The following is a 27,765-nucleotide window of genomic DNA, read 5'->3' as shown; positions in this document are numbered from 1 at the left end:
TAATGACTCATGTAACTTGCTGTCCAGGCAACTCTATAATTGCTACACCTGGGGCCTCTTATGCCCAACTTGTACTCAGTTGCCTCCAAGTTTCCAGGAATCGGTCCAGCCTCCAGACAAGGGAATCCGCAGTTTGGGAGTTTAGCATCAACTCTGCCTGGTTGGTGACCCCACTTTGTCCTTGGCCAAAAACTCACACCAAAAACTAGACTTTCTCATTTTTCTTTGGGAACTAACCTCTCGCTACTCGATCCACACGTACAGGCCTTATTACTCATCCCCCAGGAACCCATTTTTCCCTATATATTTAAATCTCCGTAAATCTAGATAAGTCAGCCTAGTTTCCTTACCAACTATCCTGTTTGGCCTTGTGCTGTTCCATTCTGACAGGAAAGGCAGACAGAGCCAAGGAGCTAAAGATGAGTACAAAGACAAGAACAGGCATAATCATTCAGAGGAGCCAGTGAACCAAGACTGCAGGACCAAGCTTGGCAATTGTGCTGCGTAGCTGAAGGGCACCAACTGAGAGGGTTGACAGACAGGGCATAGATACTATCTTCCCGGAGAACTTTGTAACATGAGGGTAGTTACGTGTCATGCTAAATGCTCTGTCTGCTATTGTTTCATGACACAATATATGATACCCAACTGGTTCGGTGAATGAAAGAAAGCTCTTGCTAACCACTTTCTAAATCTAAACCAGACCGAATAGGATAGAAGCCCCGAAGATGGGTGTCAACTCTGGTGTCTGTCTTTTTTCATTACTTTCTCTTTTCTCGGCCACAACTTTCACCCTCCTCATAGGAAGGAATTTCAGAAGCAATTAGGTTTTTTGTTTGTTTGTTTGTTTTGTTTTGTTTTGTTTTTTAAGAGCCTATGTTAGCAAAAACAAAAAAACCATATAGGCTTTGGAATCAAAGAAACTTACATTCAGATCCTGTATTTGCTACCCCTAGCTGGAACATGTGTTTGTGTGTGTGTGTGTGTGAGAGAGAGAGAGAGAGAGAGAAAGAAAGAAAGAAAGGAAGAAAGAAGAGTGCCTGACCCATCACAGACACTCAATAAAGAGTAATTTTTATCCTATTTTTGTTGATAAGATTGAAAAGGTGGCCTAGGAGATAGAAAAGTTTTTGATGCCCCTTGTTGCCAAGGGGAAAAATGGACTATACAAGAGTTGAAAGAGATGAGAGAATTTGGGCCATGTATAAATAAAAGGTCAGAACAGTGAGACAATGCTGTGGTTCTGAGAAGGGAAATGAGAAAGAGAGACAAGTTAAAGATGGAGAAGATCCACCAAGGCATTTCCTAATTCCCACTTAGAAATGGAAGCTCAAAGACAAGAGCTAAGGATGGTTAGTAAAGAAGAATAAAGGAAAATGAGGAATATCAAACAGTGGTGCCATTTCCAGCCACTCTTAAAATGAAATGTGGATCTACATGGATTTACCAATCCAAGCACACAAAGTTCATCCGACCCTATTTGTATTATTTCCTGCTGCCTCTTTTACTTGACATTTATGTGAACTGGCTCTAGAATCCATGTCAAATGGCACCTTTCCAGATTTTTGTCCCACAGAATCCATAGACAAAGTGTGCCTTTGGATACATTTTATCTAGTCTGTAAATGTAGGGCCTCCTTCAGCTTGTAATGAATCTACATTTAACTGTGCAAGTCTACATTACTTAATTTCTCTATGTCCACTTTTGGATTTCGTTCTATCAGGGAACTCTGGGAACGTCTGAGAAAGTGTCTGTATTTTTACAACAATGCAGTGAATGGTAGTTAAATTATTAAAAGCTGATTTCCAAAATGCTTGTTGAATGTTGATGACAAAATTAAGTCCTTTATTTATAGACAGCTTAAGATTAATTCTTAATTTTAAAAGGGAGAGGAATGGGTGGAGAATTGGGAACATATATAAATGTACACATATGCAGAGAATATATAGAGAGGCATATATGGAATATGTACTTATGTACTGCCCCTAAAGTTACTGAGTGAAAATGTTTCAGAGAATACTGACAAAAGACCTGGAAGTTGCTGAAGAGCCTATGCATTCAGTTCTGTAACCAATAAATAGAAACTGACTCACATGGACACATGCTTGTGCTTAACAATTTTCCACACTTTGGCAAGACCAGTGGACTCATTTTCAGCTAGATAAGTGTGTAGGTAAAAAAGACAGTTCTAATATTGAGGGTATAGCAACCATCCCTTTATAGCTTGGCTAACAAATACTGGGACACTAGAATCTGTGAAGTATATGGCAATCATGTAAAAAAAAAATGCCAGAGGAGAACTTAATGGGGTTGCCCACTACTGTCAGACTTTATGGCTGAGGTCGCAGCTCTTTTGGAAGAGTTCTATTGTGTCAGCTCATATAGGTCTCCAAGATTGCTTCTTACCTTGAGTGCTATGGGTCAGGTCCTGCTGGGGAAGCCCTCAGGCACTATAGGTGGTCCATTAACTCTTTCAACTATTAACTCCTTCATTTCTGACAAAGAGTAATTCACTGCTTTGTGACTCCACAGCCTCTTGCCTTTTCCAAAGTGCATTTGTTATTCACAAAAAAGCCTAGTGCCTTGACAAAGTCTAGTGCCCGCATTCTTGGTGCTGTTTGGCACAGGTCATGTTCTTTGAGTGGTTTATATGGTATGTAAACACAATACTCTATGCTTATCTGGCCTCTAGGTCCCTATCTACCATGGTATTCATTCTCTCCCTCCCCCGTGGCCTTAGTGAACCATCATCACCCCTTACCTGGATTAGTGCAATGTCTTCTAACCAACCTCTTTGCTTCTACCCTACCCCTTCCCACTCAGCCCTCTGTCTTAACCAACCACAGTAGCTGGAGCTTTAAAATGCAAATTTGATATCACTTTCAGCTTAAAATTCTTCTGTGACTCTCCTTCAGAAACCAAATGCAAACTTCTTAATAGGCTACACAAAAAGGCTGCCAGGGGCTGACCCTTATCCTCTGTCTCCAGCCTCATCTCCTGAAACTCCCTGCTGGCACCCTGTGCTTCAGCCATTATGAGTTACTTGCACTTCTGTTATCATAATGTATTCTCTCACACATTCATGTCTTTGTTCCTGCTGGTGCAATTTTTTTAAACTTTTTTTTTAGGTTCAGGGATACATGTGCAGGTGTGTTATATAGGTAAACTGCCTGTCATGGGAGTTTGGTGTGGAGATTATTTTGTTAACCAGGTAATAAGCATAGTACCTAATAGGTAGCTTTTCTGATCCTCTCCCTCCTTCCACCCTCTACCCTCAACTAGGCCTCATTGACTGTTGTTCCCCTCTTTGTGTCCATGTGTTCTCATCATTTAGCTCCCACTTACAAGTATGAAATTAGATATTTGGTTTTCTGTTCCTGTGTTAGTTTGCTAAGGATAATGGCCTCCAGCTTCATCCATGGTACTGCAAAGTACATAATCTTGTTCTTTTTCATGGCTGCATAGTTTTCTGTGGTATATATGCACCACATTTTCATTATCCAGTCTATCATTGATGGGAATTTAGGTTGATTCCATGTCTTTGCTATTGTGAATAGTACTGCAATGATTATACACATGCATGTGTTGTTATGGTAGAATGATTTATATTCCTTGGGGTGTATACCCAATAATAAGATTGCTGGGTCAAATGGTAATTCTGTTTTACGTTCTTTGAGGAATCACCACACTGCTTTTCAAAATGGTTGAAGTAATTTACATTCCCACTATCAGTGCATAAGCATTCCCTTTTCTCTACAACCTTGCCAGCATGTTATTTTTTGACTTTTTTTTTTTTTTTTTTTTTTTGAGACCAAGTCTCACTCTGTCACCCAGACTGGAGTATAGTATCATGATCTCAGCTCACTGCAACCTCCACCTCCCTGGTTCAAGCAATTCTCCTGCCTCAGCCTCCCAAGTAGCTGGGATTACAGGCACATGGCACCACACTCAGCTAATTTTTGTATTTTTAGTAGAGACAGGGTTTCACCACATTGGCCAGGATGGCCTCGAACTCCTGACCTCGTGATCAGCCCGCCTCAGCCTCCCAAAGTGCTGGGATTACAGGCATGAGCCACCATGCCCGGCCAACTTTTTATTAATAGCCATTCTGACTGGTGTGAGATGGTATCTCATTGTGGTTTTGATTTGAGTTTCTCTAATGATTAGTGATGTGGAGCATGTTTTCATATGCTTGTTGGCTACATGAATGTCTTCTTTTGAAAAGTATCTGCCTGTTCATGCCCTTTGCCCACTTTTTAATGGGATTGTTTGTTTGTTTCCTGTAAATTTGCTTAAGTTCCTTATAGATGATGGATATTAGACCTTCGTAAGATGCATAGTTTGCAAGTATTTTCTACCATTCTGTAGGTTGTCTGTTCACTCTGTTGATAGTTTCTTTCACTGTGCAGAAGCTCTTTAGTTTAATTAGATCCTGTTTGTCAATTTTTGCTTTTTTTTTGAAATTGCTTTTGATATCTTTATTATTAAATCTTTGACAAGTCCTATGTGCTGAATGGTATTGCCTAGGTTGTCTTCCAGGGTTTTTCATTTAAGTCTTTGATCCACCTTGAATTAATTTTTGTACATGGTGTAAGGAAAGGGCCCAGATTCAATCTTCTGCATATTGCTAGCCAGTTATCCCAGCACCATTTATTGAATAGGGAGTCCTTTCCCTATTGCTTATTTTTGTCAACGATCAGATGGTTGTAGGTGTGTGGCCTTATTTCCAGGCTCTCTGTTCTATTCCATTGGTCTGTGTGTCTGTTTTTGTACCAATACTGTGCTGTTTTGGTTACTGTAGCCCTGTGGTATAGTTTAGTCAGGTAATGTGATGCCTCCAGCTTTGTTCTTTTTGCTTATAGTTTCCTTGGTTATTTGAGCTATTTTTTTGGTTCCATATGAATTTTAAAATAGTTTTTCCTAGTTCTGTGAAGAATGTCATTGGTAGTTTGATAGGAATAACATTGAATCTGTACATTGTTTTGGGCAGTATGGCCATTTTAATGATATTGATTCTTACTATCCATGAGCATAGAATGTTTTTCCATTTGTTTATGTCTTCTCTGATTTCTTTGAGAAGTGTTTTGTAATTCTCATTGTAGAGATCTTTCATCTCCCTAGTTAGCTGTATTCCCAGGTATTTTATTCTGTCTCTAACAAATATGAATGGGATTGCATTCCTGATTTGGCTCTCAGCTTGGCTGTTGTTGGTGTCTAGGAAGGCTAGTGATGTTTGTGCCTTGATTTTGTATCTTGAGACTTTGCTGACATTGTTTATCAGATCATGGAGTTTTGGGGCAGATACTATGGGGTTTTCTAGATATAGAATCATGTCACCTATAGAGATGGTTTGACTTCCTCTCTTCCTATTTGGATGCCTTTTATTTATTTGTCTTGACTGATTGCTCTGGCCAGAATTTCCAATACTATGTTGAATAAGAGTGGTGAGAGAGGGACCAGGCAAAGTGGCTCACGACTGTAATTGCAGCACTTTGGGAGGCTGAGGCAGGAGGATCATGAGGTCAACAGATTGAGATCACCCTGGCCAACATGGTGAAACCCCATCTCTACTAAAAATACAAAAATTAGCTGGGCATGGTGGCGCCTGCCTGTAGTCCTAGCTATTTGGGAGGCTGAGGCAGGAGAATCACTTGAACCTGGGAGGTGGAGGTTGCAGTGAGCCAAGATCATGCCACTGCACTCCAGCCTGGTGATAGAGCAAGACTCCGTCTCAAAAAACAACAACAATAACAACAACAAAGGGAATGGTGAGAGAGGACATCCTTGTCTTGTGCTGGTTTTCAAGGGGAATGCTTCCAGCTTTTGCCCATTCAGTATGATGTTAACTATGAGTTTGTTGTAGATGACTCTTAACATTTTGAAGTGTGTTCCTTCAATGCCTAGATTATTGAGAGTTGTTAACATGAAAGGATGTTGGCAATTCTAATGCCTAGAACACCCTTCCTATCCTCTCTGCCTATGTGTTGTTATGGTAGAATGATTCTATCTCTGATTCATCGTTTTTTAAGGGCTTTATTGAGATACAATTTACATAACATATAATTTACTAATTTAACATATGCAACTCAGTGGGTTTTAGTTTGGCCATGGAGTTGTACAACCAACATCACTATTTAATGTCAGAATATCTTTGCCTTCCCCAAAGAAAACTTGTACCCAATAGCAGACTTTCAATCTCCTGCCCTTCCTCCAACCCCTGGAAACCATTAATCTACTCTCTGTCTTTATTGATTTGCTTATTTCAGATTCATCTTTCAAGATTTCTCAGGTGTTGCTCTCTCTTGTTTGTCTTTCAGGCCCCAGATTTCAAAGTCTATTATCTGGATTCCAGTAATACCCTATGCAAGGCTATGTCTTAGCGTTTATTTCACTGAATTCTTGCCTGCCTCCCCCAGGAAGTAACAGTCCTCTCTGAAACCCCAATGTCTAACACTTTGCTTGGCTCATAGGTAGTGCTCCATAGCTACTGGCTAAACGAAAGAACGATAGGGAGGAGGGCTTCTCAATGAGTGGGTGAGAGATGAATGAGGATATAAGCCAGACAGTGAATGCTTAAGTATCCATTTTTCAGCTCACTTGCACTTAAATAAACTTACCAACCACTACACTGATGTCTCTTCCATCTCTACAGTTGATGTGCATGTTCCAGAACCTAGGGAAATATTTCCATAAGTGGTGCAGAAGGAATATATCCTCAGGAAATATTCATGATACAGCAGTTTAAGCTTTACCTATGGGACTAACAGGAACACTCTCAGGCCATCTTTCTGCTTAATGTTTTCAATTTTCAATTTTCTATTTATTCTCTCTCTCCCCACCCCACTCCTTCTCCCTCCCCCTCTCTCTTCCTATCCCCCAGTCTCCACACAACCTCAGGATATTTGCCTTTGTTTTTAAAGCACATTTTAGAATATCTCTGTTTAACAATGTAGGTCTTAAGACTTAAAAAAAATACTTTAGTATGAAATGTCTGAACAAGAATCCACTTTGAAAGCTAATATTCCACATTTCTTTCTTCATGATTGTATATTAAAAAGTTCATTAGCAAGGGAATATAAAACAATTTAACAACACAATAGAATATAAAGATGTTTAAAAAGAAACTCTCTGATTTTCAACATTTTCTTGGCTGGAGCCAAATGGGGGTAAACCCTGACTCTGGCTACCATTTTGGATCTTTATGTGTCTCTATGTCTTTCTCCATGTTTCAACTTCCTCCTTCTCTTTTAATATCTTATCATCTTCCACGTCTCTTTTCTCCTCCATTCCTGATCTCTTTGTCACTCTCTCTTTTTTTGATTTTCTCCTCTGCCCATTCTGCTGCCTGAGGCTTCTTTTAATGTTTCACCTTCTGTTTCTCCTCCACTTTCTCTTTCATTCTTCCTAACTAGTCTATTTTGTCTTTCTTACATCCTGTTCCTTTCACACATGCAGAATGAGATAGGAAAGGCACAATGGTGGGGCATGAGCAGGAAAAGAAAGTGGGAGAGACTAACAATAGGGCTGTCTTTCGCCTACCCCATCATCTGCCACCAAAGGAAATGTGTACTGGTCCAAATTGCCCATATTTTTTCCTCTTTAAGGTAAGGCACATAACCTCTCTGTGCCTCACTTTTGTCCTCTGTAAAATTAAAGCAAAATAGTACCTTCCCAGACTACCTCCCAGAGATGTTAGGGGCAAACCTGGGAATGAATACGAAAAATGTTTGAAAAGAAACAGACCCCCGTGATTGGGAAGCACTGAGGAGGAAAAGGTGGGAGGATGACGGCCTTGCACTGCATAGGGATCCAATTAACTGAGGACTGCAGTTCTTGCCCCTTTGAGGAGTGTGTTTCTTTTCATCTTTGTTCTACTCACCACATCACTTGGTTGTCTGTGTATCTTGTTTGAATGTTCTTAGTGTCTTCAGAGGGGAAGGATAACTTGCTCCTTTGTATTCTGTTGATTTTTATCCCTTCCTTTTCTCTTGCCTTGGGCTAGCAAACGGAACCTCCAGCAGCCAGCTCTCTACCCCCAAGTCTAAGCAGTCTCCCATCTCTACGCCCACCAGTCCTGGCAGCCTCCGGAAGCACAAGGTATTATGTCTCTTATACCTTACTAAACCTCTTTGCACTCAGAGTTTCCTGAATGGCTCGGTGAAGGTTTTCTCTTCCATTCCAACTCAAAAGCACATTAAGGCCAGAAATTTTCTTCATCTGGCTCCATTAACTTGAAGTTCTGGGAATCCAAGCAGGGAGCAAGCTTCTAGTCATTTTTATTTATTCCTCCAGTTCCTGATTTATTTCCTGCTACATTCTAACACTTCTTCCAAAGGGTTTCCAAAAGGTCTCCAAAGCTAATGAGGTGACCAAACCCTGCTTTGGGACATGGGTTGAGCACTTGTCTCCCCAATTCAGAGACATAGCAAAGGGGGTGTTCAGGGCACTTTATGTCACCAGGCACCAGTCAGTGGAAATGACAAAGATAGCAGTCCCAAAAAGTTGCACTGAGTTACCTACTCCATTTAGATTTACTGGACATCAACAAATGAATAGCTCCTACTTTCACTATGTACCCTTTATCACCAGGCAGATTCTGGTGCAGTGTAGGAAGAGAGCACATATACACATTGCACTGGCCTTGGCCACCATGTATACCCCTTAAACTATTCCAAATAAATATATCATTAAATAACAGAGCACATAAATTCCCTAGCCCCACTATCCAAACAGATTCTCACCCAAAAATCTCTGTGTAGAAAATATGCAGTGGTCACTGCCTTGAATTTCTTATACCTAAGGCAGTGTTGATGTGACTTATTCTCTGAATACCATACTGTGGAGCAACTTCCTCTAGCCTTCTCTAATCTTTTTCCTGCTCACAAGACTGGGTGTGAGATGGTAAAAGGCAAAAAGCCACCAATATGACTAACTGCATCACAGAATCAGAGATGGTCAGAGATGGAAGACACCTTAGATGGAGATAATTTAGTTTTATCTGATTCTCTAAATAATCTTTGACATTTTACAGATGAGGAAATTGAGAGCCAAAAGGTTAAGTTACTTACCAGGGTAACATATCTAGCCATAAGAGTGGTACCCAAATCACCACCAGTGGTATGCTGTAGCCAGCTCACACGAGGTGGTGAGAGCTGATTGTGTACATTGCTTCTCAACTCTGTATTGAGTGACATCATATTTGTAACTTGAATTTGGCCATGGTGGGAATATGTACACCATGGACATTAACAAATACTATAAGTCAAGGTTGTTTTTTTCTCACAGTCAGTTGCTAAACAGTTAACAGCACACCACTGCCCGTCATCCATTTTCATTTTCTTTTTTCTATATCAGTCTTTTAATTTCCTGGCTAATCTGGCTACTGCGTGCCCCACAATTTCTAATGTCTGTTCCGTTGCTTTAATGGCCCCTTTAACTTCTGCTATTGAACCTTCCAGAACTTTCTGATTGTCCTGTTGAGCTATTTCATTTCATCAAAGAAGTATTTACTGAACTCTGTGTAACCAGTGTTACCTAGAGATTATGAGATGGATGAAAATAGTTTTTACAGTTGGCTTTTAGTTATTCTTTGCTGAGCAGCAAAGCTTGTAAATATGGACATGCCAAAATGGGAACAGACTACTTCTGTTGTTCCACTGTCCACACAGCACCTCCTATATGCCTTTCTGCTCCTACCTTCCTTTTGGGAGGCATGATTTACCCTAGCACTTTCCATCGGTACCTTCCCTAAAGTGTGAAGGCAGCTTGGACATTCGTTCTGCACACTCGAGTTATTCAGTTTTTCAACTGACATGTTCAGGTCATTTACGCTGAGGACCCATCATCCATAAGCCCACCAAGGTGAGTTGTTTGCATTGTTAAACTATTTTTCCTGGCTGGGCTTGCAGGCACTTATGGCTTGTTTGTTTACTGACTCAATTCTAACCATTGAAGACTAGAACAAGCTCACAGGTGGCTGCATTGTCAGAGCTTCACTGTTTTCTTAACTGTGGAATTTTCAGTGTTTCATTTTATTTTTAAAATTACTCTTTTTAAAGACAGTTAAGCAAGCAAATGTTAAGTAATACATTATATCATTTTCTAGAGCAAGCTTTTAAATAAAGTAAACATTTAAATTTGGTATAATTCTCACTATTTTTAAAGCTCTTTATTTTTATATCGTTTCAAACTTACAGAAGAGTTGCAAAAATAATAAACAACTTATATATCTCTTTACAGGGATTCACTAGTTGTTTATATTTTGCCTCATCTACTTATTTTTTATGTTCTCCCCCTCTCTCTCTCTCTCTATATATATATATATATGTGTGTGTGTGTGTGTGTATATATAGACACATACACAAATAAATACATATAGTACATGTTATTTTTTCTGAACCATTTGAGATTAACATCATGGGCAAACATTATGCCCCTTTACCCCTCAATATGTCAGTATGTAGTTCCTAAGAACAAGGACTTTTTCTTTCATAACCATAGTGCAATCATCAAAATTAGGAAATTTAACACTGGCACAATACTATTATATACTCTACAGTCCATATTCAAACTTTATCAATTGCTTTAATAATTTTTTTTTTTTTCTGGTCCAAAATCCAATCTAGAATCACATGTTGCAAGTTCTCATGTCCCTTTAGTCTTCTTTAATCTGGAAAAGTCCCTGAGACTCTCTATCTCTCAGTACAGTATATTGTAGAAATAAAGGGTACAGGCCAGTTATTTGATAGAATGCCTTTCAATTTGGGCTTGTCTGATGTTTCCTTGTGATTAGATTCAGATTCTGAATTTGGGGCAGGAATATCATAGGAGTGATGTTGTATTCTCTCAGTGCATCCTATCAAGAAGCAATAGTGTCATGCTTACACCACCAGTAATGAAGATTGAACTGGTTTTTCTGAATAAGATAAAAAGCTTGTGATCCTGTCTCAGTCCCCCTGGATCTCAGGTCCTAGATTCATGCTCCTCCTTTCACACAGCTACCTGAACCTTAGTACCATCAAGTCTCTGGGCAGCAGGTCTGAGCAGATCTCATCTAAACTTCTGTCCAAGTGGACCTGAAAGGTGTGAGTCATGATGCAGACAGGAAGCAGATGGCTGAGGCCATGACTTTCCTCCTGCACAATTGGAAAAATCTTGAAGTCCCAGCATCCCTTTGGTAACTTTTGATGGCTGTGGCGGGGCCCTAAGCTGTAATCAGCTTCTTGGCTTCTTCTCTTAAGCACTTCATGGAGAATCTTCTTTAATGCAGCTGCAATGGGGTTAGCCAAAGTCCGCATACTCAAGTGTTACAATGTGGACACAAAGTAAATCCTTGGATAGTTAATGAGAACAACATTTTGCATTTTCATACTGCTTTTTTTTCTATTGCACAGCCATTTTCTCATTTACTCTTATGATATCCCTGTGAAAGAGACAGGGCAGATAGCATTTCCCTTTTACGGATGAGAAAAAAAGAGGTGCAGAGGAAAGACAGTCCCAGTATGATTCAACAAAAATTTATTAAGGATCCCTTTGGAGATATATGTAGTAAAGATTTTCAAAAAAAACTAGAAGGATAAGGAAACTCTTTCATTTATTTAATTTTTAAAATTTCAGATCAGTGATTGCACCAATGGCTTGAAATTTAGAGGCATTTTGTATGCAGTTGTCTAGAGACTAGAGGGAACTATATTCAACATAGTATTTGAAAATATAAATAACGTTATTTAAATATGCACTTTCCTCTGCTTCCAGACTTCTTTTGTCCTCTTGTATGTGCTTGGAGAGGCCCTTTGATGAATAAAGTAGGGTCCTGACCCTTAAATCACAGAATGCAACTAACTCTTATATAAGTGGCTTTGGGTAGTATGATCAAGAGCTAACGAAAGGACTGCATGAGCACAAAGGAGGGTGGGAAAGACATCCTACTGGGAGAGAGTGGGAGATGGGGAAAGCTTTTCACAGAGGTAACATTTAAGTGGCTGGTGAAGAGAACAGGCATGCCAGCTTTAAAAAAATCAGCAAGAAACAAAATCACACCATCATAAAATTGCAGGGCACGTTTGGGAAATAGAAAAACCAAACTAGAAGCCAGGTTTCTCAAAACTCCTCCCTGACTTCCTTTGGACTATAAGCTCCTTGGACCAGAGACCAACATTTTGTTTTCTCTAACACAATAGTATCGCCAGCACAGCTGTATTTGTTACGAACATTTTGTTCTGTAGGGCTCCAAGGGACTAAGCAAATGAATTTCAGGTGCAAATTATTTGTATTGCTAAGCAATATGTGTGTTTCTGTATTTCTACATATCAGTCAACAACAACAGAATGTTGAGATAATTCCTTTTCCTGAACACTGTTCTACCCATACAAGAAAATACATTTTGAATACGAAATGATTTGATGGAGATACAGTGTTCAGAAGTTCATAATTAGGCCTAGTTCTATGAATTCTCTCCATCGCCTGCATCTCATGCCATTAATTTGGAGTCTCACAGCAGCTACAAGTGAAATCTCTTCAGGATTCTACCCTCGGGCCTTATCCCCGCTTCCTCTGAGATAAAGTTCTGGAACAATCTTCTCAGATAATTTTTTCCATCAACCAAGCAACTCCACTGAAGTATCTGTTGCATGAATAATGCTAAAGCCCGGTGGTTCAGTGTGCTGGGACTCAAGGTGGCCTCCATATTATTAAAAGGTACTTTTGTACTACCTGAAAAATACCCAGGGAGTTCACTAACTTGGCAATGTGTGTACCATTTCTTTTGCTTTGGGGTAACTACAGAAAAAAATAGAATTATTGCAGTTTATAGAATTTTGGAACTAGAAGGAACCTTAAAGATCTTCCTCAATTTTAAGATCTAGAAGCAAGGACCCTGAAAAGGGAAGTTAAATGGCAAAGGTAGGCCTAGAATCTGAGTCTCCAGACTCTTAATCCTGTGCTTTTTATATTACAGTGTTGTTTCATCATATGCAAGTTTAACTTAATGGAATTCATCAATAGTCATAACACAGTAATAGAGCGAACAACTATAAAACCTTCTCTTACATTTGTATACATCATTACATCCTGAATATCACTCATACCTATATATACACATGTATATATATTATATATAATAAATATATTATATTTATTACACTATATACAATATTATATGTGTTATTTAATATATTTATTATATATAATAAATATATATACATGTGTATATATAGGTGTGTAGTGATATTATATACATTATATATATACACACATGCATATTGCTGTATATGGGTGCATACTCAGAAATCACATAAATAGTACTTAATTGTCAATATAAAGGATTTTCAAAGGTACTTTAAAACAATAACAGCTTATTGAGATATAATTCCCATAGTATAGAAGTCACTCCTTTAAAGGGTACAGTCTGGTGGTTTTTAGGGTAATTTAGTATACCACTATCTACTTTTAGAACATATTCATCACCCTCAAAATAAACCCCTTACCCGTTAGCAATCGCAGCCCCTTCCCCTTTCATCCAACCCCTGGCAACCAACCACTAATCAATTCTGTTTCTATGGGCTAGCATATTTGAAATAGTTCATATAAATTTCCCCCTGAAAACTGCTTTAGCTGCATCCTATAAGTTTTGGTATGTTGTGATTTCATTTTCCTTTATCTCAAGGTATTTTCTAATTTTTCTTGTGATTTCTTTTTTGACTCACTGGTTAGTCATCTGTGTGTTATTTAATTTCAACATACATATGAATTTCCTGAATATCTTTCCATTATTGTTTCTAATTTAATTCACTCGGGCCAAAGAATATAATTTGTATCATTTAAATCCTTTTAAATTTATTGAGAATTGTTTTATGGCCTAGCATATGATCTATCCTGGAGAATGTTCCATGGGAGCTTGAAAAGAATATGTATTCTGCTCTCATTGGATAGAATATTCCATAAATGTGTATTTGTTTATAGTATTATTCAAGTCCTCTAATTACTCATTGGTCTTCTGTCTAGTTGTCCTATCCACTATTGAAACTGGGATATTTAAGTCTTCACCTAATATAGTTGAATTGTTTGTTTCTCCTTTCAATTCCGTCAGTTTTTGCTTCGTGTATTTTGGTACTCTGTTAAGATGCATAAATATTTATATTTATGTTTTCTGGATATATTGACTCTTTTTATCTTTATAAAATGTTTTTGTCTCTAGTAATAAATTTGTCTTAAAGTCTATTTTTTTTCTGACATCAATACAGCAATTCTAGCTCTCTTTAGTTACTGATTGCATGGCAAATCTTTTTCCATCACTTTACTTTCAACATATTTGTGTGTTTGAATCTAAATTGTTTCTCTTTTAGATAGCATTGAGTTGGATCATGTTTTCTAAAAATCTATTTTGCCAGTCTCTGCCTTTAATTGGATTGCTTTATCTACTTATATTTAACGTAATTATGGTAAAGCGGGAATTACATCTAACATTTTGCAATTTTCTATATATGTTATATCATTTTTTGTTCATTACTTGATACTTGCCTTTTATGTGTTAAATATATTTCTTAGTGCACCATTTTAATTCCCTTGTTGTATTTTTACTAATTTCATATTGAGTAATATTTTTTAGTGATTGCCCTGAGGATTACAATTTACATTTTAATACACTCTACTTAAGATTAATACAAACTTGATTTAAATTATATATAAAAATTTTGCCATAGCATAGCTCTGTTTCTTTCCCACTCCTTTTTTCTCTTACTGACATACAAATTACATCTTTATACATAATAAGTCCATCAACACAGTCTTGTAATTACTAGTTCTTGTAGTTGTCTTTTGAAATAAGCCAGACACAGAAAGAAAAATATGGTATAATCTCACATATATGTGGGATCTAAAAAAAAAAAAGGGTCAAATATACAGAGATGGAGAATAAAACAGAGGTTACCAGAAGCCCGGGATAGAAAGGGAAGAAATGAGGTGATATAGGTTAAAGGATACAAAGTAACAGATATATAGGATGAACACATCTAGATATCTTAATGTAAAATATGAGGACTATAGGTAATAAAATTGTATTATTGGGTAAGTAGATTTTAGCTGCTCTTGTCAGCAAAAAAGTAATTATTTCACTATAGTAACCACTATGCTATCTATATGTAACCCATAACATTATGTTGCAAACTTCAAATATACACAGTAAAAGAAGAAAAGAGTTACAAAAATAAATTTGTACAGTCTTTTGTGTTTACTTATACATTTACTATTTTTTTAATTATGTGGATTTGAATTACTTTCTCATATCCTTTAATTTCTCTGTGGATGATTCTCTTTAATATTCTTTTGCAGGACAGGTCTGCTAGCAATGAATTTTGTGTGTCTATTTGGGAATGTTTTAATTTCTCCTTTATTTGTGATGATAATTTTGAATGAATAGGATAGTTTTGTTTGCTTACCTTAAATGCCTTGATCCAGTAAGACTCCCAGCCTTTGCCGAGGGACTCTGTTCCTGTGTTAGGACATGATTTCAATGCTCTGCCAGGCAGTTTACAACTCCATCTTAGCATTCTCTTGCTGCTTGCACAGGGCCTCAGGGTCAGCCAGTGGGGAAAGATTAGGGCCATCTCACTTCTTTTCTAAGAATATACCCAGTCCTGAACTTGTGCCTGGCCTTCTAGATTCCCAGGAATATGTCTGAGCTTTTCAAAGATCCTTATAGGCACATAATTCTATGACTTTTTCCTTTCAAGGTTTTCAGCAGCTTGATTTGCCCCAACTTTTGCCCTCTTCCTCCTATGGCTGCGATTTTTAAACAATTGCAACTGATCAATGCCCCCTGAAAAGGCTGTTCACAGCAAGTGTGCTCTGAGTCAGGTTAAAAAAAGAAGAACCTGGCAAATGGGAGTTTCCAGGGAGCTAACCCACAGGTCAAGGAGTGACAATTCTCTGGGAATGAGTTATATGGGGAGCTCCAAACCCCCAACTGCATCCTCTAGTAACTACTAGATTGCTGTTTTTCATGGGTACAGTAGTTGTGACTGTTGGTTTTCAAGGCTACCATGGAGCTGGGGAGAGGGAAAATGGAAATAGGGCAAGTTGAAACACCAAACATCTTAGTATTTTTACAAGATTCATCAGTGTTTTTTCAATACTGTTTGGACTGTTGCAAGCTTTTGATTGATTTTTAGAGCCCTGAAAAAGTTAATTTTGACAGTTTTGCCAGTGTTACTGCATTTGTTGAGGAACAGATTTTCAGAAGGGCTTATGCCACCTCTCTGGAAGTCCAGAACTCAAAAATACTTTTGACTATGTTCACTTTATTCCAGTACTTCAGAATTAATCCCTTCAGAGATACAACTCCATTGTATGCCACTTTGCCTCAATTCCATTTTACATGTATTCATTGCATTTCTAGTATTTTCTTGACATTGTACATCCTACCTGTTTATCAGTTTTCTAAGAAACTTTTGTTTGGTAGTTTAGAACAGGGATGCCAAATCCTGCCTGTGTCTTGGTTATATTTGCATGGATGACCCACCCCATCTAATTTTTTTTTTTTAACGTATTTAAGGGGTTATAAAAGAGCAAACTCCAAACAAACAATGAGGAATGTGTGACAGAGACCATATGTGACCTGAAAAGAAAACCTAAAATAGTTACTATCTAATCTTTTACAGAAAATTTTGCCAACTCCTGGCTTACAGTGAAGGCATGGTACGTTGTCGAGAACTGAGAACCGAGTCTATTTGCTGTAGTTCCCTTTGTTGTGTTTCTTAATCATTCAATATTCCTTTAGGACTCCCAAATTATAGTCTCAGAGCTGGAAGAAACCTTGCAGATTGTTCACCGATAAAGAAACCAATATTCAAAAATTTGTTCAATGTTGTAGCATTAATTGGCCAGGGTTAAACCTTGGGTTTCTGAATATGCTTTAATCCTCTTTCCATTGTAAGGTGCCTACAAGTTTTCCTGTCACTTCTTTTTCAGCAAAAAGCATTTTCAATGTTAGATAATTTCTCAATGTTACATAAATAAGTCCTTCTCCTCCCCACTCTTGTCTCTCTTCCTCATTTCCACTCTTTTCTCTACCTCAAGGAGAAGCTGTGTTCTCCAATTTTCTTGAACAATCCTCTACTGAAGTTCTTGTCCTTATGATACAAAAGCAGTGGCAAGGTGGTGGGGGTGGGGGTGCCACAGAATTGATTCTATATTTTCTGGTTTTCTTTGGTATCTTATCAACAACATGTATGAAAAAATGTGGTTTTCAAATTGTGTTCCATTTGGGGAAGGTGAGAAAGACAGAACTGGGTGAGATTTTGCCTCTCGCACCTCTGGTACAACTAGAACAACTACACTTTTACCTGTTCCATGTATTGGGCTTCCAAGCAAGATTTCATTTGAATAGAGGATTTAAAGGGAGAGAGAGGGAGGAAAGAAGAGAAAGAGAGAGAGAGAGAGAGAGAGAGAGTTAAAAACCAGTGATTTAGACCATGGATGGAGTCCAAAAGGAATCACAAGGATTGTCAAATAAAGCCTTTGGAGAATGGGAAAAAGTCAGTGCCATGTCATCTCTGGCCCTCCATCTCCTCAAGACAGACATAAGGCTTGGGGCAGTATTGCAGCCAGGAATCCCAACTCCTGGAAGCATCAGAAAATAAGCTGGAAGTAGGTAAATGTGGTACATTTTCCCAGCTATCATTTATTCAGGGCCTGAAAGTTCTCTGGAAGATTGAAATGAAACTACATATATATTCACAACTGATTTCGACAGGGGTGCAAATGTCAATCAATGGAGGAAAGACAGTCTCTTCAATAATGCTGCTGGAGCAGTTGAATATTCATAGGCAAAAAAAAGTGTGATGGCTGGGTGCAGTGGATCATGTCTGTAATCCCAGCATTTTCGGAGGCCAAAGTGGAGGATCACTTGAGGTCAAGAGTTCGAAACCAGCCTGGCCAACATGGTGAAAATACTAAAAATACACAAATTAAACGGGCATAGTGGTGGGCGCCTGTAATCCCGGCTACTCGGGAGGCTGAGGTAGGAGAATCGCTTGAGCCCAGGAGGCAGAGGTTGCAGTGAGTGGAGATCACACCACTGCACTCCAGCCTGGGTGACAGAGAGGGACTCTGTCAAAAAGAAAAAAAAAAAAAAAAAGAAAAAAAAAGTTTCTTGACCTAAACCTCATATCATATGCAAAAATTAAAAATGGATTATAAGCAAAGAATTCTTAGACTTGACAACAAAAGTAAAATCCATAAAATAAAAACTGATAAATTGGGTAAATTTGACTTCAAAAATTAAAAATGTTTGCTCTGCCAAAGACCATGCAAAAGGTGTGAAGGTGTAAAAAGACAAGATATAGACTGGGAGAAAATATTTGCAACCCAATATCTAATTAAAGGCTTACTTGGAGAGTATAAAATAACTGTTAAAACTTAGCAGTAAGAAAAAATCTAATTCAGAAATGAATAAAATCATGAAGAAACATTTAATTGAGGAAGAAATATAGATGAAAACTAAGCACATGAAAGGATGTTAAACATTATTAGCCATCAGGGTAATGCAAATTATAACCACAATGAGATGTCACTACAAATCCACAAGAATGGCTAAAATGAAAAATGGTAAAAACATCAAATACTGGAGAGAATGTGGAGAAACTGAACTAGTAATACTTTGCTGGCAGGAGGTGAGACTGTAAATGGTATAGCCACACTGGAAAGCAATATGGCATTCCTTACAAAACTGAAAATGGAATTACCATATGACTCAGCAATTTTAGTCCTGGGTGTCTGTCCCAGAGAAATGAAAATGTATGATCACACAAAAACATGTACAGTACAGGAATGTTTACAGCAGCTTTATTTGCAATAGCCCAAAACTTGAATCATTCAACGTGTGCTTCAACAGGTGAATGGCTAAACAAACTGTGGTACATCTACACCATAGAATACTACTCAGCAATATAAAGGAGCAAATTATCGATACATATAATGGCTTACACAAGTCTCTGAGGAATTATACTGAATGTAAATGGCCAATCACAAATGGTTATATACGGTATGGTTTCATTCATATAATATTCTTGAAATTCCAAAATTACAGAGACAGGAAACAGATTATTTGTTGCCAGGGCTCAGGGAAGAGGGGAAGATTGGATGGAGCTCTAATGGGGTAGCACAAGGGAGCCTTGTGTTGAAGGTACAGTTTTGTATCTTGACTGTGGCGATGGTCACACAAATATACACACATGATAAAATTGCATAGTACTCTATACACACACACATACACACCCCACACACAAATGATTGCATGTTAAACTGCAAGATGGTACCATTAGGGAAAATTGATTGAAGGGTACATTGGTACAAGGGTACCTCCCTATACATTTTTTCAACTTCCTATGAATCTATAACTATTACGTTGTAAAAATTAAAGAAAGTATTAATAAAAACAAAACAGCCATTCCAGAGCTCAAGATATCAAGAAAAAGAGAATTAACTTTGTCTCTTCTCTTCTTATAGGACCTGTACCTGCCTCTGTCCTTGGATGACTCGGACTCGCTTGGCGATTCCATGTAAAGGAAGGGAGAGTGCTCAGAGTCCAGAGTACAACTCCAAACGTATCATTGTAGTAGGGTACTTCTGCTCAAGTGTCCAACAGGGCTATTGGTGCTTTCAAGTTTTTATTTTGTTGTTGTTGTTATTTTGAAAAAAACACTCTAATATGTTCGGTTTATTTTCCTGTGATTTCTCCTCTGGGCCACTGATCCACAGTTACCAATTATGAGAGATAGATTGATAACCATCTTTTGGGGCAACCTTCCAGGGATACAAAATGTGCTAGTCCATGACCTTTCAATGGAAAGCTTAGGTGCCTGCGTTATTTTTGCCCTGTCTCATTTTGCCCATACAGTCTTCCTTCTGTAGAGGGCTGTTTACATATACAGCACTTAAAATGTTTGTGTGGGGGAAAAAACTCATTGGCAGATCCAAGAATGACTTTGTCAAAACACAAGTGCCCCTTTTCTCTGGATCTCAAGAATGGTGAATGACCCTGGAAGGACAGCAAGGCAGCTCCCCAGCCTCACTCTTCACTCCTGATTGAGGCCCGGGTTTGTTGTCCAGCACCAATTCTGGCTGTCAATGGGGAGAAATAACCAGCAACTTATAATTGTGACACCAGATGCTTAGGATCCTGGTGCCGGGTTAGCTAAGAGAATAGGCAGAATTGGAAAATACTGCAGACATTTTGGAAGAGTTTATAAAGCACAGTGAATTCCTGGTCAATCTCTCCACTGAGGCAATTTGGAATCAATAAACAATTGATAAGAGTTTGGAGTAAGGGACTTCATATACCTGATTCCTCTAGGAGGCTGTCTAACATACCACATGATTACATGAACTGTATGGTATCCATCTATCTCTGTTCTATTGAATGCCTTGTTAACAGCCAACACTGAAAACACTGTGAGAATTTGTTTTCAGGTCTGACACCTTTCAGTCTCTTTTTATAGCAAGAAATCAATATCCTTTTTATAAAAACTCATGTCTGTATTTCAGGAGCAAACTCTTCGGGCTCCTTTTTTATAAACTGGTGATTTTTCTTTTGTCTAAAAAACACATGAAGAAAATTTACCAAAAAAAAAGCAGAAGAATAATGTAGTTTAGAAATTATGCTGTCACTGCCAAACAGTAACCTCCAGGAGAAAACAAAATGAATAGCAGAGGCCAATTCAATAGAATCAGTTTTTTGATAGCTTTTTAGCAGTTATGCTTGCATTAATAATTTCAATGTGGACCAGACATTCTAATTATATTTTAAATGAAATGTTACAGCATATTTTAAGCAACTCTTTTTTATCTATAATCCTAATATTTCATACTGAAGACACAGAAATCTTTCACTTGTCTTTAACATTAGAAAGGATTTCTCTTTACTAAGGACTGATCATTTGAAATAGTTTTCAGTCTTTTGAGATACAGGTTTATAATACTGCTTTTTTTTTCTGTAATTGTAGCCCATAATGGCAAAGACAACTAAATTTAGGTGAAGGTCATGCATGCCAATTCTGTGTTTGCTTTTAGCAGATATGAAGATTTCCTTATTTCTTTGTAATTGTGCAGATATTTTGAAAGGCACAGCATTCAAAGCCAAGCTGCTGTTTGGCTACTGAATGGTTTGCAGTTGTTCCTCCTCTCTAAATGGAATGAGCTTGCTGTGTGTGTGTGTGGTGGTGGTGGGAGGGGGTGGTACATGTGTGTATATGTGTGCATCTTCAGTTGCTTCAAAATTAGGAAATACTACAGGACATCCCTGTAATGGATTGGTGGCAACTTGGTGGCACTGCTGATGTGCACTGTGTAGAGGGAACCTAGTGGTGGTAGGGGTAGCTCAGATGCTCCTAGACAAGTTTCAGATGTCTGTAGCTACCAGAAACATTTTTGGTTCAGGAGAAGTGAGATGATGGTACTACTGGTTTCTGGTGAAATTGGTCATTGAAGAACCCCAAATGATGAGGATCTCTTTTTGCCCCTCTCCTTTATTTGTAGACCCATTCAAAACCATTAATAAATTCACTTTACTCAGTCCCTATTTCTTTCTAGAAGCTCAGGGTTTTCTTAGTGCCTCCCAGAACATTTTGTAGTTAATTGGGAAAAAGTGATACTTGGATTAGGGAGTGTGGGCATAAAGAATGGTGGGAGGCCTGATTTTAAACTTCAGGCCAAAGCCCCCCAGTGACTCCACCCATAGTCTCACTTTAGGTCTCATTTAGTCCAACACCTTTATTTTAAGATGAGGAAATGGAGGCTGGTAAAGAGCAGGACAAGAGGAAGAATCCAGATTTCCTTATGCTTGGGCCTCACACTAGCTCTCTGAGCATTTCTTTGATTGCGGTATATGTACTACTAGAAAATACTAAATAGACATATTTTCTTTAGGATAACCTTGGAACCAACAATCTTCAATAACAGTAGTACATTTTCCATCTTACTTTTAATTGAGTATAAGGAAATGTTTCTTTATGGCCATTTTGGAGGGGGCAAGGGATGGGGCTTGGCATAGTCCAAAATTCGTCTCCAATAATTAATTGCATTTTAAATTGGCCCACTTTCAAGGCAAATTTTTTTGTGTGTCTGTAACTGAGCTCCTCCACCCCTGTCATTCACTCCCAATTTTACCCAATCCAATTTTACCACTCAAGTTCCATTGTGTTAATTTCTGCACAGTCAGCAAAATCAAGTCAGCAAGCATTTGCCACCACTCCCTATACTTCTCCCTCCCTTTTATACACACACACGCGCGCGCGCACACACACACACACACAAAATCCATCTCTTGCTTGTTCCTACCTCCTGATTTTTCTTCCCTACAGAAATAGAAATAGGGACAAAGAAGGGGAAAATGTATATATTGGGGCTGGGCTGAACAACTAACTTCATAAGTAGTGTTAACTGGGGGTAATTTGAGAGAAAAGCTCCTTTTCTCTTCACTGTTTTGGAAAGGATAGCCATTAGCATGACTGCTTTGTGTCCTTATGGACTTTAGTATTAGCCTAGATTGAATCATAGTGTTTTCTAGCTGGAAGGAACCTTAAGATCACATCATCTACTCCTCTACTCCAAATTTCTCATTCTTCAGGCCAGGAAACTGAGACACAGAGGTAAAGTAATTTCCCCAAGGTCACACAGCTGGCTGGGGCAAGATTGGGATTAGAACCCACACCTCCTGGCTCTTATTCTAGGGCCTTTTCCCCCTAAGCAGTATTGCCTTCCACTAGGCCCCTGAGAGTTATTTCCCAGGGTCATGTTGCATCTTGGAGCCACATGCTGCTGCCCTGATGTCGGTGGGAAATCCACCCAGCAACCTAATACAACCCCTTTTCCCTGCATTCACATGGTTCCCATCCACATGGGTTGCAGATGTCCTCGAAGAGAGTGAGGCATTGAGGGCCAGTAGGAGCAATGGGGTCCCTGGCCTTGTCCATCTGATTCAGGAGATCACTGCTCCATCTTGAGGAGCCCTCTGAATAGGCCCCCCTGAATGCTTGCCTTGCCCAAATGGAATGGAGGAAGACTGATTTTCACTGTCAGTTCACCTTGTGTCATCTCATAATGGTTGGTCTTTCCAGGCTGAGGGAAATGTGTCTTGTTTTCAGAGTAGAGAAAGAAAGAGTGGAACAATAGCTTTGTTCATCCTAACTTTCTGAGATGGCTTTTCAACATTTTAAAAAACTAATGTGGCTACCATTCACTGGCAATGATTTCTTTTAGAATATGGGAGTGAGATGAGCTAGAGAAAATAACCTGGTCTTGCTGTGGTTGCCCTCATCCACAATGTCCCCAAAGCCATTCTGCTCTGATGAGGACAGTTTCCAAGTATAAGCAAGGGGCTTTGTGACAAAAATGTACCCTGGTTGATGTTAAATATTGGCTCCTGTGTTTGCACCAAAATAGCAAGCTGTGTACTCTATACACTCTTCCCATCTTCTTGTGTACACTGCTACTGTGGCCTTCCACAGCAGAAACCAGGGCAAAAGGGTAAAAAACATGTGGTTTTCCTTGCTGCAAGGCTCTTCCTGGGGATTAAGGGGGTATTTATTAGTGCAGTTTTAGAGTCCTCCTTCTGGGCTTATCCCACTCCTCAGGTACTTCTCTTTCCTTCCTCCTCCTCCTCCCCAGTCACAAGTAACCAAGGAACCTGAAAGTGGATGTGTAGCTATTTGAAGAAGGCAAGGAACCCTGAGATTCTTCTTTGAATCGTCTAGTCCAAGTCCTAGACCAGTGATCGGTGCTTACCTCAAACAAAATTTTGTCTGTGTTCCTAATCCCTTCAATACTCTGGGTACATATGCTCCCAATCACCCTGCACATTTGATTCTAAATGACTTTTATTTTTTAAAAATCCATATCCCTAGGACAGGAGAACAGGATGCCTATATCCCCAAAATGAGCTCCAGGACACTCATGGGAATGTTCCCAAAGATCAACCCACCTCAGAAACACCTGTGCCAAGAGACTTCCCCAGATAGAAACACTGGGACAGTGTGGTTTGAACAACTTCTTTTATGGTGGTCCAGTTTACTATGGAAATAAAGGGCATTGGTTTTTTTAAAAGGTGATTGGAACCTGTCCTTGGCCACATAGGGCCACTTGGATCCATTTCCAGGCCTTACTCATGTATTGCCTTCACTGAATCAAGGGCTTTGACTTTAAGTCCCAGACTGGTCTCCCAAGGGAACCATAAGTGTTTTGGAGTTCATCTGGGGTGGAGCATGAGAATGTTGCCCCATCTATCCCTTCAGGAAAAGGTGCCTTCCCTTCCTTTCTCCTAAAGGCTGGTCCCCAGAATTTGTTTTCATCTCTAAAAGTCTAGTATGGTCTTTACACCCAGCCTCTTAGTGTTGCTTTCTGCCTTGTTCCTTTGTTAAGGATCTACGCAGACCTCCCACTTTGGCTTAGCTAGAGTGACATTGGCTATAATTTGACAAGACTAACTTTTGTGTTTTTTTTTGACAGAGTCTCCCTCTGTCACCTAGGCTGGAGTGCAGTGGCACAATCTTGTCTCACTGCAATCTTCACCCTTCACCTCCCAGGTTGAAGTAATTCTCCTGCCTCAGTCTCCCGAGTAGCTGGGATTACAGGCACATGCCACCAAATCTGGCTTTTTAAAAAATTTTTAGTAGAGATGGGGTTTCACCATGTTGGCCAGACTGGTCTTGAACTCCTGGCCTCAAATCATCTGCCCACCTTGGCCTCCGAAAGTGCTGGGACTACAGGCATGAGCCACCATGCCCAGCCAACAAGACTAATTTTTTATCACTTGGTTTATTGGCTTCAACATCTTCTGGAATCAGAGGTGATTTTTTCTTACCTTGGTTGCCTGAGACTAGGGGAGTACAGAATTCCAGTTGGGAATTAAGGCGTCTTTCTGCTCCTGATCAGAAGGGCAGGTTAGTTGGGAGAGGTCAGATGGCACAACAGAAGTCACCTTGTAAGTAAGGCAAAGACTTGAAGGCATTAGCATTTCTCATTACTAGGTCAATAACCTGAGGGAATCAATGGCTTTTTGCCACTCTAACTCTTGTGTGTCTCTTTAACTTTTCTTCCTCTGTCTGGTTTCCTCTATTCTCAGTTTATACTCTATGTTATCATTCTCTCTTTCCACAATATAAACATCCATCCTTTGTCCTGTGCAATTCTCTCTCTCCCCTTATTATATTTATTTGCACTTTTTCCTTCCTCCCTGTCGAGACATTGGGCATGTGCCTCTTCTTAGCCTGTGATTTTGCCTTGGGACTGCTGATAAATTATTTCCGGATTCAATCAGCCCTGGTCCTACCCCAGTCCAATCAGAAGTATGTTGGTGGGAATCAACCTGATCCTGGCCCTTTCTTCTTCTCCATTTTCATTCTTAATCCCTCTCCGCAGATCTTTACAAGCAGTTTCCTTATAGCTCATGTATCTTTAGGTCTTTGCCTTCCAAGCACTGTACAGAATACTTTGTGTTTCCTTTTTGTCTGCCATTTTGTGGAGCAGTGAAGCGTGCTCAGAGACATAATCAGCTGAAGAGAAAAAATCCAGCCATGGATTTATATCAGCTAAATACTAATAATTGATTTTGTTTGATTTGCCCATAATTTTTAAAGCTGCAATATAATATAATGAGGGACCACAGGTAATTTCTCCTGTCATTTGTTTCGGCTAGATGGGGGTGGGGGAGTAATTGCTTAAAGTTTTACCATTACACATTAAACTCTCTATAAATAATCTTGTTTGGGGCTTGCTGTTGAGTTTTTTTTAACTAAACTGGTAGGCAATTGGAGTTGATTTAAATGAAAAGATTATTTAACAAATCTATACTATAAAAAGAGACATTCGCTTAATTGAAATGTATTTTTTCCTTCTATTACTAGAGTCACCTAAACATTTACTCTTGACACCAACTGTTCATGATACTGAATAGACAGTCCATATAAGAGAAATTAGTGGACCTAAAGAAGCCAGCTTGTAGGTGTTAATTTATTAAACAGAGTGCAAAGCCCTTGGAAATGTCACTGCTTTGCAATACCATATGGAATGCCAAAATTCACAATGACTTTTCTTTATAAGTTATCCGAAAGGGGTTTGAACAAGTAAGAGGTTATGCCAAAATGTCTCCAATGTATGGTCCTGTAATATATTGCAGCTTGAAGCCAATGATCCCTTATGACTTGTATACAACTAATGCATGTTTTGATTGAATTTTGCATTTCCCATGTGTGGTAAGTTCTTTAAAATGTTTTTGATCACCTTTTTGTGCCATTAAACTTGTACAGAAAATGCTTTTATGGCCATTTTCAAAGGGAGAAAGTTTAAAATGGAAACAGCCCACCCTTTCTGCCCTATAGCTGTAGTTAGAATTGAGTAACTGTAGCAAAACAGCTGTAATTGGTGGTTGTAGTGTTAGAGGTGTTAGCTTGCTAGTGACTAGCTTTGGAGAGTAAATGCATGGTATTGTACATCGCATTTCTTAAATAACTCATTTTAACCTCTGAAAAGAATATATTCTTCTTTGTAGTCCTTTTTCCCATCCCCCTTGCCCTCTCCCTCTCCCTGCTCCCAGGTGTCTTACAGTTGTAAATATCTGATTTGAGGCCCAATAATTCTAGCCAAGTAAAGTCAGCAAACAACAAACAAATCAAAATGTGGGGAAAAGGCATTTCTCAACCATCTCTCAGTAGTTATTAATCATTTCTTAAGGAATGGCATTGTGATCAAAGACTCAACTTTACGTAAAAATCAGTGGTAAATTGGGGTTGTATTTGGCCATTTGATTACATTTCAGGATTGAACAGTTTTCAGAATCACACGTAATCCAAAGACAGTAGGTAGTGATGTCTCTTATCCCTGCAGCTGTTTTGAGGTACTTAGAGACCTCAGAAGACTCTGCTTGACGGATGACCAATAATTATTTGAAAAAAAAGAAAAAATGAGAGAAATACAATAGATATTTAAGAATTATAGCCACCTATTTAGAATAGTTATAGCCAGAAAAAAAAAAAAAACAAGGGCATGAGTTCAAATGCATTACTATCAGTGTCCCAGGCAATACCTAATCTACTCTGAGATTGTGATTCAAAAGCAGTATTTCAAGAGGCATTCTCCTTTTTGGTTTGCTGACCCCACTTGGACTGGTAGGTTTGGTGAGGCCCCCATAAATCAGCTGGAGCAGACCCTTTTCATCTCCTGTGCCTGCAACATCCCTCTTCCCCTACCCCCTCCACAATTCAGTGAGGGCTTTCTTGGGTCAGAGGACTTCAAGGTTGTCTAGAGAAGTTCGCCATGTGTGTAAGGTGCTGTGAACTGTGAGTGCTGAAGATTCGCAGCATTCAATACCAGGCAGCCAAAGAGCTGCTCTTGCAATCATTTTGGCTCTCAAGCTCTGTTCTTCATCGCATTCTCATTTCTGTGTACATTTGCAAGATGTGTGTAATGTCATTTTCCAAAAATAAAATTTGATTTCAATATTTCTGACTGACATTCTTTTTTAAAAAAACAAAAACAAAAAACATTGAACCAATAATCATATAACCGCAAAATGTCCAAGCTGGCAGGAAACTTAGACATTATTTTGTCCAACCTCTTAATTTTATACATGAGGAAGCTGAGAGTTAATGTATGGTAGAAACACCATAATTATCGGTACAGCACATTTACAAAAAATAAGATCTCAGATCTCCCTCTAGAGTTGAGCAGGAATAAAGTGACCTCCTTTTATGCATAAGATGCTTTGGCTAATGTCAG

At 38.9% G+C, this 27,765-nt stretch overlaps 1 protein-coding gene across 5 annotated transcripts in view; it reads left to right on the top strand.

The window, feature by feature from the left end:
- The window catches only part of DCX (doublecortin), a 119,198-nt gene extending 91,710 nt beyond the window's left edge, over positions 1-27,488 (top strand). For 4 of the 5 annotated variants that reach the window (XM_025373040.1, XM_025373039.1, XM_025373041.1 and 1 more), the window contains exons 6-7: positions 8,003-8,097; positions 19,504-27,488. In XM_025373040.1, coding sequence (XP_025228825.1) covers positions 8,003-8,097; positions 19,504-19,560 — 152 coding nt within the window. In that variant the 3' untranslated portion in view covers positions 19,561-27,488. The remainder of the gene's footprint in view (positions 1-8,002; positions 8,098-19,503) is intronic. The other variant, XM_025373038.1, reaches the window with a different exon arrangement.
- Positions 27,489-27,765: the final 277 nt, after the last annotated feature.

Source organism: Theropithecus gelada, chromosome X, assembly GCF_003255815.1.
Source record: "Theropithecus gelada isolate Dixy chromosome X, Tgel_1.0, whole genome shotgun sequence".
NCBI classification, from domain to species: Eukaryota; Metazoa; Chordata; class Mammalia; order Primates; family Cercopithecidae; genus Theropithecus; species Theropithecus gelada.
Note: the sequence above shows the minus strand (reverse complement) of the source record. Positions and strands in the feature narration are given on the sequence as shown.